The sequence below is a fragment of the Pseudorca crassidens genome, chromosome 17 (genome assembly GCF_039906515.1).
Source record: "Pseudorca crassidens isolate mPseCra1 chromosome 17, mPseCra1.hap1, whole genome shotgun sequence".
Classification (NCBI taxonomy): domain Eukaryota; kingdom Metazoa; phylum Chordata; class Mammalia; order Artiodactyla; family Delphinidae; genus Pseudorca; species Pseudorca crassidens.
Window position 1 is genome coordinate 57,440,023 of NC_090312.1, and position 14,449 is coordinate 57,454,471.

Consider the following 14,449-nt stretch of genomic DNA (forward strand, 5'->3'; position numbering starts at 1 on the left):
AAATTACCCTCCTCTTCAGAAGATATATATATATATCTCAAAATTTGTCAAGAATGATGCACCTTATATAAGAAGCAAAAGATGTTAAGAGGTATCACATGCAGTTTTCTACAAACAACAACAACAAAAAAGACAAGATAATACATTTGACTAAGGCACACTCCTCTTTGAGCTATACTGTAGGAGAAAGAATGATCCAGACTGCCATCTGTATTGACGAGTACAACTGAATTCATTTCTCCCTTACTTGGTTTGACTCGGCTGAAGTTGAACATCAGTAATTAAGAGCTGGTATAGTAGTTGGAATCAGCAGATGTGGGAATAGTCCCAGCTTGGCTACTAAACTATGCCACCTTTCAAAACTCATTTAAGCCTCTATGGGCTTCAGCTTTCTTGTCTATATTTGTGATTGTTTGTTTAATTAAGAGATTGGACTGGATGTTCTTTAACTTCTACAATTCCTGAAACTGCCTAAGGAAAAAAAAATGGGAGTGTATATAATAAAATCTTTTGTAAGGTTGAATGGTTGGGGCTTCCTTTAGATTCATTTGCATCCAGATTTCTTTACAATAAATAAAGATAGCTATGTTCAGAGCCCTCTGAAAAATAAAAGAGAAGGGAGAACCACTTACACCAGACTCTAGGGCTTGCTCTTCTGTCACTCTGTCACAAACAGAAAATTGTACTGTTTCTTCTCCCACGGAACAATGTTCACGAGGGCAGAGACCATCTGCTCGGGTCTCTGTTGTACCCATCCCATCACCTAGCATAGTAACCATCACAGAGGAGATGCACAATAAATATTTGATGAAGGAATGAATAAAATATTTGATTTGTATTTAAACAAACAGTTTCAAAGATGATTCACAGATAAATTAATTTAAAAGGCTCATTTCCCTGACTCCATATAGCATGGATGCAGTGGCATTCCAAACAAAAAGAAATCAACAGCTCTAGGGTCTCTTTTCCCCTCGCTATTGCGTAATAAGACCTGAGCTGAACCTTGAAGTCATTCCTTCACAGATAAAAAGCAGCTTAGAGAGCTTGAGTGATCAATGTGGAATTGACTTTGGGAGAAGATGCAAACAAGCTGGCTCAGGAGAAAGAAAGTGATACCAAGAAACACACACATTATTAGGGAAACATCCAAGAGTACTGGTTGATCTCTGGAAAGCCTGCTCTGAATCCAGGGTTTAAAGCCAGATTAGCACAGCTCTGCTTAGTTAAGCAACAGAGATTGCCTTACTCTTTACATATCTGGACTTGGAGTGTTTTAACTAAAATATCCAACCTGGGACTATGATCAAATGTCTAACCATGAAGACCATTCTCCTGGAGCAGTGCTCTACCAAAGAAACACAGAGTGGGAAAAAATGAGTCAAAATACCAAGGTGAATCGCCAACGTTGAGATGGTCTATAATAAAACAACTAAACAGCTAAACTATGATATAAAATGAATAATGGTGACAAAAATTATTTTTTAATGAGGATGATTTAGTGTTTTAAAGAGTCAAATTCTTCATCTTACTTTCCAACCTAGATGAATAAATATATATTGTTTCCATCTTATGTTTGAAAACTAGTAATTATTTCTCCAAAATCACACTTAGCATATATATATATATATATATATATATATATATATATATATATATATATATATAAAATACTTCACGTATCCCTCCATTAAGATTTTAAAAAAAGTCTATTCCAAATAAAACTTTCATATAAGAGATCTACAGAGATCAAGAAACCAGAGTTAATTTTAAAGTCTGAGAAAATTTTAATAACTTAGTAAAAGGATATCTGTCATTTGCTATATGCTGCAAAGACCAACTAGGAACATATGCATTACTCTACTGAACTTAACTTTTTTTTTAATTGTTAGTAATTTGCTTACTCTACTCACTTTCTGAAACTACACTGTAGTTAGCTGCCTAAAATGATAAGCAAGGCTGGCAAAACAAAATCAGAAAAAAATTCATTTAGAAAGCAAAACACTTGTCTGTTCATGCATTTACTGTCTATCTCACTAGGATACACACTCCTTTAAGGCAGAATTGATCTCATTCTCTTGTATACCCAATGCCTAGGACAGTTCCCGGATCAATAAATGTTACTAACATAAAGTAAGAAAGAGACCTCACCTGTAGAAACACTCCCCCACAAACTTCAGTTTGTAAGGATGCTACTGAAGTGACCTGAGCATCACTAAAGCGCATAGCCTTAGGACTTGTGAATCTAATAAAAGTCATGGACTGATCACTGTATGGTAAAGAGTTCTCTGAAGTAAAACTAAATGAACAGCACATCTATATTTTGCTTGGAATCTAGGAAAAGAACAAAGAGCACAGATCTGCCAGGATTATAGTGAGAGAGAGAGAGAGAGAGAGAGAGAATGAAGATAGGAATGGTCCTAGCTACTGGGGTTTGAATTCTTTTCAGAGCCAGGACAGTCTTCATTAGTCTGGCTTCTGGCTTCCTTTGCTCTGAGCATGTGCACTCCAAGTTACTCTCTGATCACTCATTCATTCAACAATTCTTTAGAGCTTATAATGGGCCAGCAACTGTGTTCAATACTAAGTACACAATGAGCAAGGCCATCCTTATCCTCAAGAAACTTATAGAAGGAAACATAATTATAATAAAGTTTTATAATACATCATTGTCACAGATTGCCAATTTAGTTTCCTGTATATCTTGGCTCAGGGCGGGGCGGGGCATGGATCACACAACTAAGGTATGCTTACTCCCCATCTTTTTCTGTTTTTTTCTTTTTTAATATATAATTTAAGATCTTGTACATTTGTTTAACTTCAGGCAGTTACCTAGAACTAGATAACAGGATTATAACTGAGAAATTGACAATTTTTAGAGATGAAAATTAAAGAACAGTCACTGAATCCATCAAGTTACTAGCATTCTTAGTAGGCCTTTCTTAGCAAGAAAGCATCTTCCTTCCTTTTGACATCTTTTTAAAATTTCAGCACAACATATCTTATCCACAGAAGGGACACAGACCATTATTATTTATTATTATTTTTATTACTAGTTATGAGTAGTTATTGAGTGTTTACTATATGTCAGGAACTATTTCATTTATTAAAACTTAAAAATTAGTACCACAGCCTTTAAAAATTACATGTTCAAACTATGAATAATCCACCAATGTTCAAACTATTTAGGTGTCAAACGGTAAATATTAATTGATTTCTGGTGGTTTGTAATTCTATCAGGACTTCACCTACATATACTAATGCATTCTGTACCCTAATGCCATACCATGGTGTTGTCCATATCCTCCAAGAAACATCATACCAAAAAAATGCTTTTAACTGAAACATACGTTTATTGAGTACCCTCTGTGTGCCAGGCACCAGGCTAGGTAAATGAGTAAGACACAGCTGTTGCTCACAGGGAGCCTTTAGCTGAGTGGAAAGAACCAACTGGCAGTCACAATGCAATGTGGGAAGTTCTGTAAGAGGACAGGCCTGGGATGCCACAGGAGGGGTGACGGGGCCAGTCAGGTGTGATTCCTAGGGAGGGGGGACCTTGTCTGTGTTCCGAAAAACCAGAAGCTAGGGGGAGAACACCCTTGTCTGCTACAGCCAATTGGAGAGTTATCTCTAATGAATTTTTTCCTGTGTGAATTTCACATCTACCTGTCGCTTTTTAAAGGACTATTAAAATTTTGAGGAGTGGCTCCCCACAGCTTAACCACTGGTTGTGCAGCTGCCCAGCCAGAGAAGCCCTGCCAGGACCATGAGGAAGGTTTCACACCTGTGGTCTCTTGACTGGTGGGATTGAGAGTTAACCTTGGTAAGAATGGCTTCTTTATAAAATGGAGACTGTTTTACTCAAGTTAAAATGGCTTGTTACAGAAGTATCTTTGTGTTTTTTATAGTTTGTACCAAAGAAGAAGAAAAACCAGCAACAATTTATTTTAGCCATGGTGGTTTCTATGTTTTAATTAATTTAATCCCCCAAATTACCATGAAACATTCTCTTCATTTATCTTGAGACAGAAGAATGAGACTCATGACCTATATATATGTAGCTTCTGTCTCAGAGGAATACTAAGTACTTTATGGATATTTTCAATTAACCCTGGTAATTTCATTGTGATCTAGATAGAAATGAGACCTTTGCTTATGGGAGAGGGCACACACTACCCATCACGGACACAGCGTCAAATCTGGAAACACAGACAAACTAATTCCACTGATTAACCCAAAGTAGAGGGAAAATGAGAGGAAGAGAGAGGGAAAGAGAGGGAGAGAGAGAGAAGACCAGGATCATCACTGAGCAAATTAAAGTAAGAATTTTTTATGACTAAGGTTTTTTATGAGAAAGTTTTAGATGAAGTACAATCTAATCATTTCTTATTCTAAAAGTAGGAAAGGATAGCCTCAGTTTTTTGTTTGAGAGATCATAAACAGTATCAAACTACCATTATGGGTGGTATAAACTTTGTACTTAGAAACTTCGGACTACTTTTATAATGTACTATCACATCAACCATATCTATTAATACAGATTCATAAAACTGAGGGTCTGAAGGAAAGACAATTTAATATATGTAAAAAGTGAGGTTACTTCTCCACCCACCCAAAAGTTGAAAAGTACCATGTGTTCATCTTTCCTTATGCATCTTTTAAATTGCTCTGATGAAAGCAAATCACATATATGAATTTAACAAATATGAGGAAGAAATGTAATGGGCTTATAATTTTTGCTAACAATATAGCACTACATAAACACAAGATATTATTACTAAACTAAATCTGAGCTTAATGAATAAGTGAAGACTTTCTTCCAATTAAGGATTTTTAAAATTTATTTTTCATTAATAGAGTAAATACAGCATTATCCTAATAGTAGACTTAAGATAAAAATAATTTGTCGGAAGCCTTAAAAAGTGTTCCAAAATATGATTCTCTCTGATCTTCTCTTTAATCTTACTTTTAAACTTGATATCATCTATTCTTTGGGCAGGAGGTATACTTGAATAAGGATTAAATGTTCATTTTAAAAGGAAATGCTCTTTTCTACTTCACTCAGTTTTTAAATTAACAAATAAACTAGTTGTTTTTTTTTTTGGTTGGTCTATTATTTATTCACCGTGTGAAAGACATTATTCCATGAACTAATCAAACAAAACTTTTACTCTAAGTTCTAGCAAAGTACTAATAAGGGACACACAGTGCATAGGTAGTTCAAATATGAAAGATAAGAATGTGCCATCCAATCAACCAAGCTCCTCACCCCAACCAAGAAAAAAAAGAAAAGCCAACCTGATTTGTCCTCTGTGTCATCAAAGTCAACATTGAAGGAATGGCCACTATTACTGATGATTTTAGCTGAGCTTGTGTCGTACTTGATACTAAGAGGTCGGAGGGAAGAATCATATTTCACTTCTTTGGTTTTAATCTCAATTGGAGATTGTTGATCTCCATCAGCAATAGGGAAAAATTCATTCCAATGAATAGGACCTTTAACATATAGGACCAAAAGAAAAGGACTGAATAAGTTATTTCATTCAACAAATACTTGTTGAGTGCAATGCACTGTACTTGACATTGAAGAAAATACAAAGATTAATAAAATACGATCTTTACCCTCAGCACTTTAACATCTAATTGTTTTGTTCTACAAGACCAACTGCTTTTATTATAGGTATGGAAACTTCCTGGTTTGCCTTAATTCATCTTCAGAATTAAACTCACCCTTGTAGACAAAAGAGCATGTTAAAAGTACTTCACAAATGCCTTCTACTGAACTAAAAGCAACACTACAATTCATCATTGAAAACAATGAGATTCAGTCTCAGCTCCAAGAATGATCTGTGAGAGCTCCACAGGTCAGGTTTATGGGCTGAAAGAACTAACAGAGCTGAGAAAGCTGTGTAGCAAAAAAGGGTGTAGTTCTTTAAAATGCTCTCCCCACTTCTATCACTCACTGTATCTTCACATGTCACCCAGTTCTCAGCTCAATTTCCTGTGAATGTGCAACAGGCAAACTAAGGAAATATGTAAATTTTTCACATATAAAATGACTGCACCATGTCAGGAAATGTAATATTGTTGGTTTTCTGCAGTAGAGTCAGGCAACAATTTATTTCTCTCTTTCTGTGTTTCAGAAGGTCCTTCCAGGGTTGTTTTGCCAATATTACATGAATTCCAATACAAGGTACAATTGGCATCCTGGTCCTCATTCACAAAGTCAAAATCGCATCAAGTTCCCAAATCGAACACATGTTTGATAAATTGAGGTGAAGCAATAAACTGACAATTCCCTTGTATACTCTCACTTCTCTGGGAGACTCATTCAAGTTCTGCCTCTCAAAATCAACAGCCAGGTTGCAGCTTCAAGTAAGCTCCAAGCCAGTCTACAGACTTTACAGGTTAGAGGTTCTTATTTCCTCCTCTACTCTGCCTGTAATTTACACCACCTCCACCAGGTCTGTAGAGCATGGCTGCTGACTAAGCTTTTCCCTACTCCACTAACCAACTAACTTGCTTTCTCTAAAAGTGAAGTACTAACTAAGATGACACAGCATGACGATGAATTAAGCATTTGTTACTAACAACAACAAATATTTTTTAAAGATAAGATTTAGAATGAAATTTCAAGAAATGCAAATATATCATAATTATCAACAGCTTCAATCTCTAAATCTAACGCTCCTTATTACTCTTCTTCTTTGCAAAAGAGAAAGCATAAATTCTTTCCTTTACATATGCTTCAGGTACAAAAAAGTCATAGCATGAATACATAACCACACACATAACTTAGAAATTGTTCTCTTATGAATCATACACTTTGGACTTGAAAGCAACTTGAACATCAAAAGTCCTTCGTTACATCTTATTACAGAAAAGGCATTGCATTTCCTTATTTACTAAGTACTTTCATTTACCTTTCTAACACTCTTTTTGTATACAATCTCGTCCTTTTTTCATGTGAAAAAAATGTTCTATTTCACTGCCCACAAGTATGAGTTAACCTAATGAGAATCAGATTTCAAGTATGCAACACATATGTCATATTAACTTTTTTCCAATCAGGAAAGAGCATCTTTCTCCTCTTAATTCCTTTATGCTCCTATTTCCAGTCCTTTATAACCAGAACTATTTTTAAAAGCAGAGGCAAGACAAAATAAGATAAAAATAATAGCACTTTGCGTTAGTCAATATTATCTATTAACCATAATGGTAGGTTCCTTTCCCTTGCCTTTTACGTGCAACGTTAAACCCATTTAAACATAGTTATAGAGATATACAGAAGTTCTTCCATTGATTCAGGAACTTTCTGAATATCCATAGAGATAGGTAGTTTTCAGTGATTGTCACATTTCCTAAACTAAACTAATAAAACTGTCAAAGGTTTGTGGAAGAAGTTGTAAGCTGTTTGAGAAGGTAACCACTTCCAATGCCTCACTTCTTGATGTTCCATTTTATCACTGCTACTATTCCCAGCTAAAGTTTCCTTTTGTCTGCTCATTCACTGCTCTTGCCAGTCTAAACTGGCAAGCAACAAAACTTGCCCAGTCAGGATACAACACATTTCCAATAGGATTTTGCCAAAGTTGATCTACTTAAAGGTGTGGTCCTCAGAAAGCTATTGAATCTAAAAGCAGGGAATGGTCCTACAATTCTTAGCCGAAATACAAAATCACTCCTTGTTAATGGCTTTTCTAAGATGAATTTTTTTTTTATGTTTTCAAATTTTCATTTTTTTCTTCGGTTTTCTCCAATTTTATTGAGATATAATTGATATACAGCACTATGTAAGTTTCAGGTGTACAGCATAATGATGTGACTTACATACCCCATGATATGATTACCACAATAAGTTTAGTTAACATCAGTCATCTCATATAGATACAAAATCAAAGAAATAGAAAAAATATTTTTTCCCTGTGATGAGAACTCTTAGGATTTACTCTCTTGACAACTTATATATATAACATACAGCCGTGTTTATTATATGTAGCATGTTGTGCATTAAATCCCTAGTACTTATTTATTTTATAACTGGAAGTGTGTACCTTTTGACCACTTTCATCCAATTCCCCCTTCCCACCCACTCTGGTAATCATAAACCTGATCTCTTCTTCTCTAGGTTTGTTTGTTTGTTTTTGAAGCATAATTTACCTATGTTAGTACCTAGTGCACAACACAGTGATTCAATATTTTTATACAATTCAAAATGATCACCATGATAAGTCTACTTACCATCTGTCACAATACAAAGACATTACATAACTTTTTACTTTAGGTAAAAAGTTTACATAACTTTATTCCCCACGCTGTACATTTCATCTTCGTGATTCATTTATTTTGTAATTGGAAGTTTGTACCTCTTAACCTCCTTCACATATTTCTAAGATGGATTTTTAAAATTTCAGATGCACTTCATTGGAGCCAATATTTTCAAACATATTAAAGAGTAATCAATACTCATTGATTGAAAATACGCTTCTCATTCCTAATCATAGTGAGGGCACTGTTAACACCCAGTGACTATTAAATAACAATAACAGAAATTATTCCAGCAGAGAGGGAAATTAAAAGAAATTTGTTTTGTAGGTTTTTTTCCCCAAACATAAATTGAAAATTAGCAAAATGTAAGATTATAATTGCAGTCTCAAAGAGAAATCCACCTAAATTATACCTTTCATTATTAAAACTCTAACTTTCACCTGCTGCCATTTTTTAACTGGCAAGTTAGTCATAGCCTCAAAAAGACTACAATTAGAAATGAAACTTTTCTGTTTCTTTGTGAAAGTAAGCTTTCTATAAAATTAACTATACAGTACTGCTGAATAATATGCATGTTAATCCAAGAAAGTATTATTATTATTACTATCATTATTCTCAGACCTAATTTTGACAGTGATTCACTGTAAGGCTTTCGTGGTGTCACTTTGCAAACATTTCAAGTAATGGTTATTTGAAAATCATCAGTTCAGTTTAATACAAAAACAAGAAAAATGGTTTACTTTTGATAATTTAAGATATACAAGAAGAAAAGTATACATCTTATTATTCCTGTTGGTTCCATCAATAAACACATTTTTACCAACGTGTTACAATGTCAATGATCCTTTGTTAATTCCTCAGTCTCTGAAAGGATGTGTAGAAGGGGAAGGAGAAAGCATGCAGACTGCAGACGTAGCTTAAAATATAACTTCATTTCTAAGAAAGAACCTAAAATCTTGGTAAAACCAGCAGTATCAGTCAACCAACTGCAAGTTGCTGTGGAAATATTTTATAGCTAACAGGTAGCTATTAAGAAAGTTGCGGTACATTGATTGACAAGAAGGCAACGTAAATCTTCAATGTTGCAATTCAAGTCATTAAAATTTCTTAAGTATATTTTCAAATATTTTCCATGATTTGTTTCCCCGTAGAGATAATGAGCTTAGAGGACTGAAAGCAAACTTGTCCTCGATTCATTGAAATATGTCCTCAGATTTCTAAACTCGGTGCCTTTGATTGATAAGTAGTTACTACTAGAGAAAGTTTTCGGCTTTTCAAATGAAAGCGAGGGGACATATCTGAAGATTTCGGGGTCTGGGGTATCGTGACAGGGCTAACGCACGTCAACTCACCCCCACTATCAACAGCCTCCGAGACGCTTTCCCTGTCCACGCAGGACTATGCCTTCCCTCCGCTTCCTGCGTGTGGCTCCGGGGAGCGCTGCTCATTCAAAAGACAAACCGAAAAGTTTCTCGCCAAGTGTGGATTGGCAGAGTGCGGTCGGCGGACTCCGGGAAGCGGGCGGTCCCCCTCGGCCGTCCCCGGAGCAGAGCCCCCTCCCTCACCCCTCCCATCCGCGGAAGGCGCTCACCATTGTGCTCGCCGTATCCCCAGCTGAATCTCGCCATGGTCCCTCGGGGTGGCAGGCAGAAGAAGAAGTGGCGGGGCAGCGAGCAGAAGGAGGGAGCGGGCCGGGCGAGCGAGCTTGCGTGGGGCTGGCGGGGGCCCAGCTTAGGGCGGGGGCCGCGGAGGACCGGGAGGGCCCTTGAACCCCGGGGCGAGGGCGCTCTCGGCCTCGTCCGCCAGGGGGCAGTGGCGGGCAGGGAAGGCGCCCGAGAAGGGAGGACGAAGGTGCTGCGAGTGGGTGGGCGCTCGGAGCGGGGCTGAGTCCTGTGGTGCGAGTCCTCTCACTGTCTGAACTCGGGAAAGACATAGTGCTTGATACGAAGGCGGGGAGATGGAGAGGGAGGAGGGAAAGAAAGAGAGAAGGGCTTCCAGAGGGGCTTTCCTGCCTTCTGAGAATCGGTCATCCTAGAGAGGCAAGTGTTGCCCAGCGGGCCCTCCAGGGAATGAATGAGCCACCCAGGCCGGGAGCCGCCCGGCTGGGAGGTGAGGAACCGGCTGGAGAAGTGAGGAGGGCGGGGATGGTCGTGGTGGCGGCGACTGCAAAGACAATACAGCGCAATAATGACAATGATAAGAGCCACAAAAAGAATTCTGCTGCTATTTATTAAGGACTTACCACAGGCCAGGGTCTTAGCCAAGACGTTTACCCGCATTTTCCCTTTAGATCCTCGCAACAGTCTTTTGAGGAAGACACTATAAGTTCCCAATAGTTAGGAAACAAGGGAATGAGGCTTAAAAACTAAGTAACCGGCCCCAGATCAACGCAGCTACTTGGAGCCTAGAGGTCCCTCTTAAAGAGGAGCCGATCCCCACCCGTCCATTCTTCCTGCCCCCTTCCCCTAACGCTCACCCTCTGCGGGCCTGTGGCTTGGGGAGTGAGGGACCCAAGCCTGGTTATTGATCCTCGGCCCTGAAATTCTGTTGCCCTTTTGACCCTGCAGGGATGCTTGGTAGGCTTGCTGCCCTAGACGGACGACGGAACTGACTGCAGAGCCTTGAATTTCTGTCCTCGTGTGGGTGTTCTGGGCTCCCAATGAAAAATAAACTGTGTGACCTGCCAGGATTATAATTACTGTTCCAGCCGTGTAAGGGTTTGAGTTAGGTCTATGTGAACTTTCAAATTGAATTGTGCAGTGTTACTTAGAGACAAACTAATGCAAAGAGCTTCTTAATTGGCATGAGCCTTCCATAAAAGACTTAAGAGTGGCTGTTAAAATATCTTTCATTTTCTCTTGCCATCCACATCGCAGCTGCATAATGTGGCAATTGCAAGTCCCAGGGAGTCCCTCTTTGGGTAACCACTGCATTGTTCAGGGACCACTAAATAAGGATCAATTTGAACTATTCTTCTTTAGACCTGACCTAAATACCCCACAGTGAGCCTGTAGCTCCTTCTGCTTATATAGCTCTTATTGAGGTTAGAATGAAACAGAAGAAATGCTGCACTTCATATAGCATTAAACACAATAAACTTTATGCTTCTCTTGCACCTAGGAGAAGGCCTAGGCTTCCACATTCCACATTCTGTGGCACAGCTGGGTTCATTTATGCCAAGAATATAATAGGAACCAAACTTTTAAGAGTAATGTCTGATCTATATTCATTTTCACCACAGAAGACAATATGCATATATATTTATATACACACACATATATATGGGTGTATATAAACTATATAAATACATGTAAGATACATAAGACATATATAAGTATCTTAAATTTATTTAAGAATGTTATCTTGAAAAGTTAAGTCTGGGTTACTTAGCTAAGCACCCTTATTCTCCACTAAGTCTATAGATATAGTTGGGGATACATGTATGCACTGTATGAATGCAGTGAAAGAGATCGCGAAAGCTCAGAATTCCATGAGCCATTTTCCCATGGTGCCCTTGTCTCAGATTAAGTTTCATATTTTATAAACCCAAGGAACCTCTCTGTAAGGAGCTTAGTATACCCACTTTCAGTAACTCAGATGATTAGCACATCAGGGTGAATAATGCTCTAAGTAAATGTCAGTTCCTAATGCTCAAGAATAGTTCTTGAATGAATGAATACATGAATTAATGGACCAAAACTGTTAAAGAAGTTCCAATTAGTGGCTTCAAATCCTTCCCAAATTGTTACTTTTACTGCTTGGGTACACAATTTCCTCTGGTTTGAATGTATTGTGTAGTCTATCCAATTTTCCAAAAGAGCAACCTAACTATTAGAAACAATCAAATAACAATTTATAGAAACTGGTTAAATAATCTGTAGCGCATCCACACAATGGGCTGCTATCAAGATTTGAAAAGAATGAAGATCTCCATGAACAGAGATGGGATGAGTTCTGGGACAGATTTGGTGGGAAAAAATAGGAAAAAAAAAAGCAAAGGTGCAAAAGAGTGTATATAATATGCTACATTTTTTATAATTTTAAAAAAGAGAAATAAGAATTTGTATACATATTTGCAGATTTTCTCCAAAAAAATTATGGAGTTTAAACCACAAGTTAACAAAAATGGATCCTTATAGAGGATGGTTGGGGATGGGGTCTATAGGGATGAAAGTGAGATTTCTCAGTTTATCTTTTTAATTTTCTAATCATAAATGTTTTATATTTTCAAAAAAATTAAAGAGGATTAAAAAACACTAAAATTTAATTTAGGCAGAAACAAATGAACTTAACTGTATATTAATGTGATAATATAACCACACAGAAAAAAAAATATGCTTTGAATAGAGTACTCTGGCTATATATATCCTTAATAAAGTATATTACATATTAAGAAGAACTGCAAAACAATCTTGAACTTTACTGCTAGATTTAATTTTGGTAGTAATATCAGTGTTGTTATTGTGAAACCATTTTTGTGTATACTTCTTATATTAAGAAAGAACAATGAGTAAATATATTGATACCCGCTGGAACCAATGATTTTCACTCTGGTTTATACAAATATGAAAGGGCAAAAGCTACAATGAACATTGTCGTACTAGATTTGAATATTCTGTTCACTGAAAGATGCTAAAAGCAGTAACACCCCAATGCCAGTGAACCAAAAAAACAAACTTTATGGCTCCTCACTTATGGACTTCTTATAAGGCCCTATACCTAATTTTATATTTGTAATTTTGTATTCTTCTTTAAAAAAAAAAAGACAATTCCAAAATTATATTAGCTTCAGGCTCCACAAATCTGCATCTACCTCTTGCTATGGGACACCTGGCCCCCAGAATTTGATTTCTGAACTCCTTTACCCTTTACAAGGAATCGAGCCCCTTGGAGAAGTGGCTGGTTTCAGAAATGGAACAAGGAAAGATCAAGGTGAGAGCCTAGAACATATTTTTTATGCCAGAAAGCTAGAAAGTGATCAAAAACTAATGAGTCAAGAGAATGAGACACAAGCCACAGAATGGGAGAAAACGCTTTCAAAAGACACATATAATAAAGGGCTGTTATCCAAGATATACAAAATACTATTAAACCTTAACAATAAGAAAATAACCTGATTTTTTTAAATGTGCCAAAGAGCTTAACAGGCACCTCACCAAAGAAGATATACAGATATACAAATAAGCATACAAAAGATGTTCCACATCATATGTCATCAGGGAAATGAAGATTAAAATGAGATACCACCTATTCAGAATTGGTGAAAATCCAGAAGACTGACACCACCAAATGCTGGCAACAATCTAGAGCAATAAGAACTCTCATTTACTGTGGTGGGGATGCAAAATGGTAAGAAGACAGTTTGGCAATTTCTTACAAAACTAAGCATACTCTTACCGGACAATCCAGCTATCACACTATTTGGGATTTACCCAAATGAGTGGAAAACTTTGTCCACACAAAAACCTACACGTGGATTTTCTTTTCTTTTTCTTTTTTTTTTTTTTTTTTTTTTTTTTTTTTTTTTTTTTTTGCGGTACACAAAAACACACCTCACCGTTGTGGCCTCTCACCATTTTGGCCTTTCCCGTTGCGGAGCACAGGCTCCGGACGCGCAGGCTCAGCGGCCACGGCTCACGGGCCCAGACGCTCCGCGGCATGTGGGATCTTCCCGGACAGGGCCACGAACCCGCGTCCCCTGCATCGGCAGGCAGACTCTCAACCACTGCACCACCAGGGAAGCTTCACATGGATGTTTATTGCATCTTGATTTATAATTGCCAAAACCTGGAAGCAACCAAGATGTCTCCTTCAGTAGGTGAATAGATAATTACATTGTGGTACATCCAGACAACAGAATATTATTATTAAAAAGAAATGAGCTATCATCATGAAAAGACGTGGAGGTAACTTAACTGCATATTTCTAAGTGAAAGAAGCCGATCTGAAATGGCTACATACTGTATGATTCCAACTATATGACATTCTGAAAATGACAAAACTATGGAGACAGTAAAAAGATCAATGGTTGCTGAAGGGGTGCTGAGATGAACAGGCAGAGCACAGAGGATTTTTCAGGGCAGTGAAACTATTCTGTATGATACTATTATAATGAATACATGTTATTATAAATTTGTTCAAATCCATCGAATGTAAAACACCAAGAATGGACCCTAATGTAAAC

The 14,449-nt window shown here is 37.3% G+C and overlaps 1 protein-coding gene across 1 annotated transcript in view; it reads right to left on the reverse strand.

Moving 5' to 3' along the window:
- The window catches only part of CA13 (carbonic anhydrase 13), a 29,006-nt gene extending 19,009 nt beyond the window's left edge, over positions 1 to 9,997 (reverse strand). The window contains exons 1-2 of the mRNA XM_067711958.1: positions 9,857 to 9,997; positions 5,296 to 5,493 (exon numbers count right to left, since the gene is read on the reverse strand). Of these exons, the coding sequence (XP_067568059.1) occupies positions 5,296 to 5,493; positions 9,857 to 9,893 (235 nt within the window). The 5' untranslated portion in view covers positions 9,894 to 9,997. The remainder of the gene's footprint in view (positions 1 to 5,295; positions 5,494 to 9,856) is intronic.
- Between the last annotated feature and the right edge of the window lie 4,452 nt (positions 9,998 to 14,449).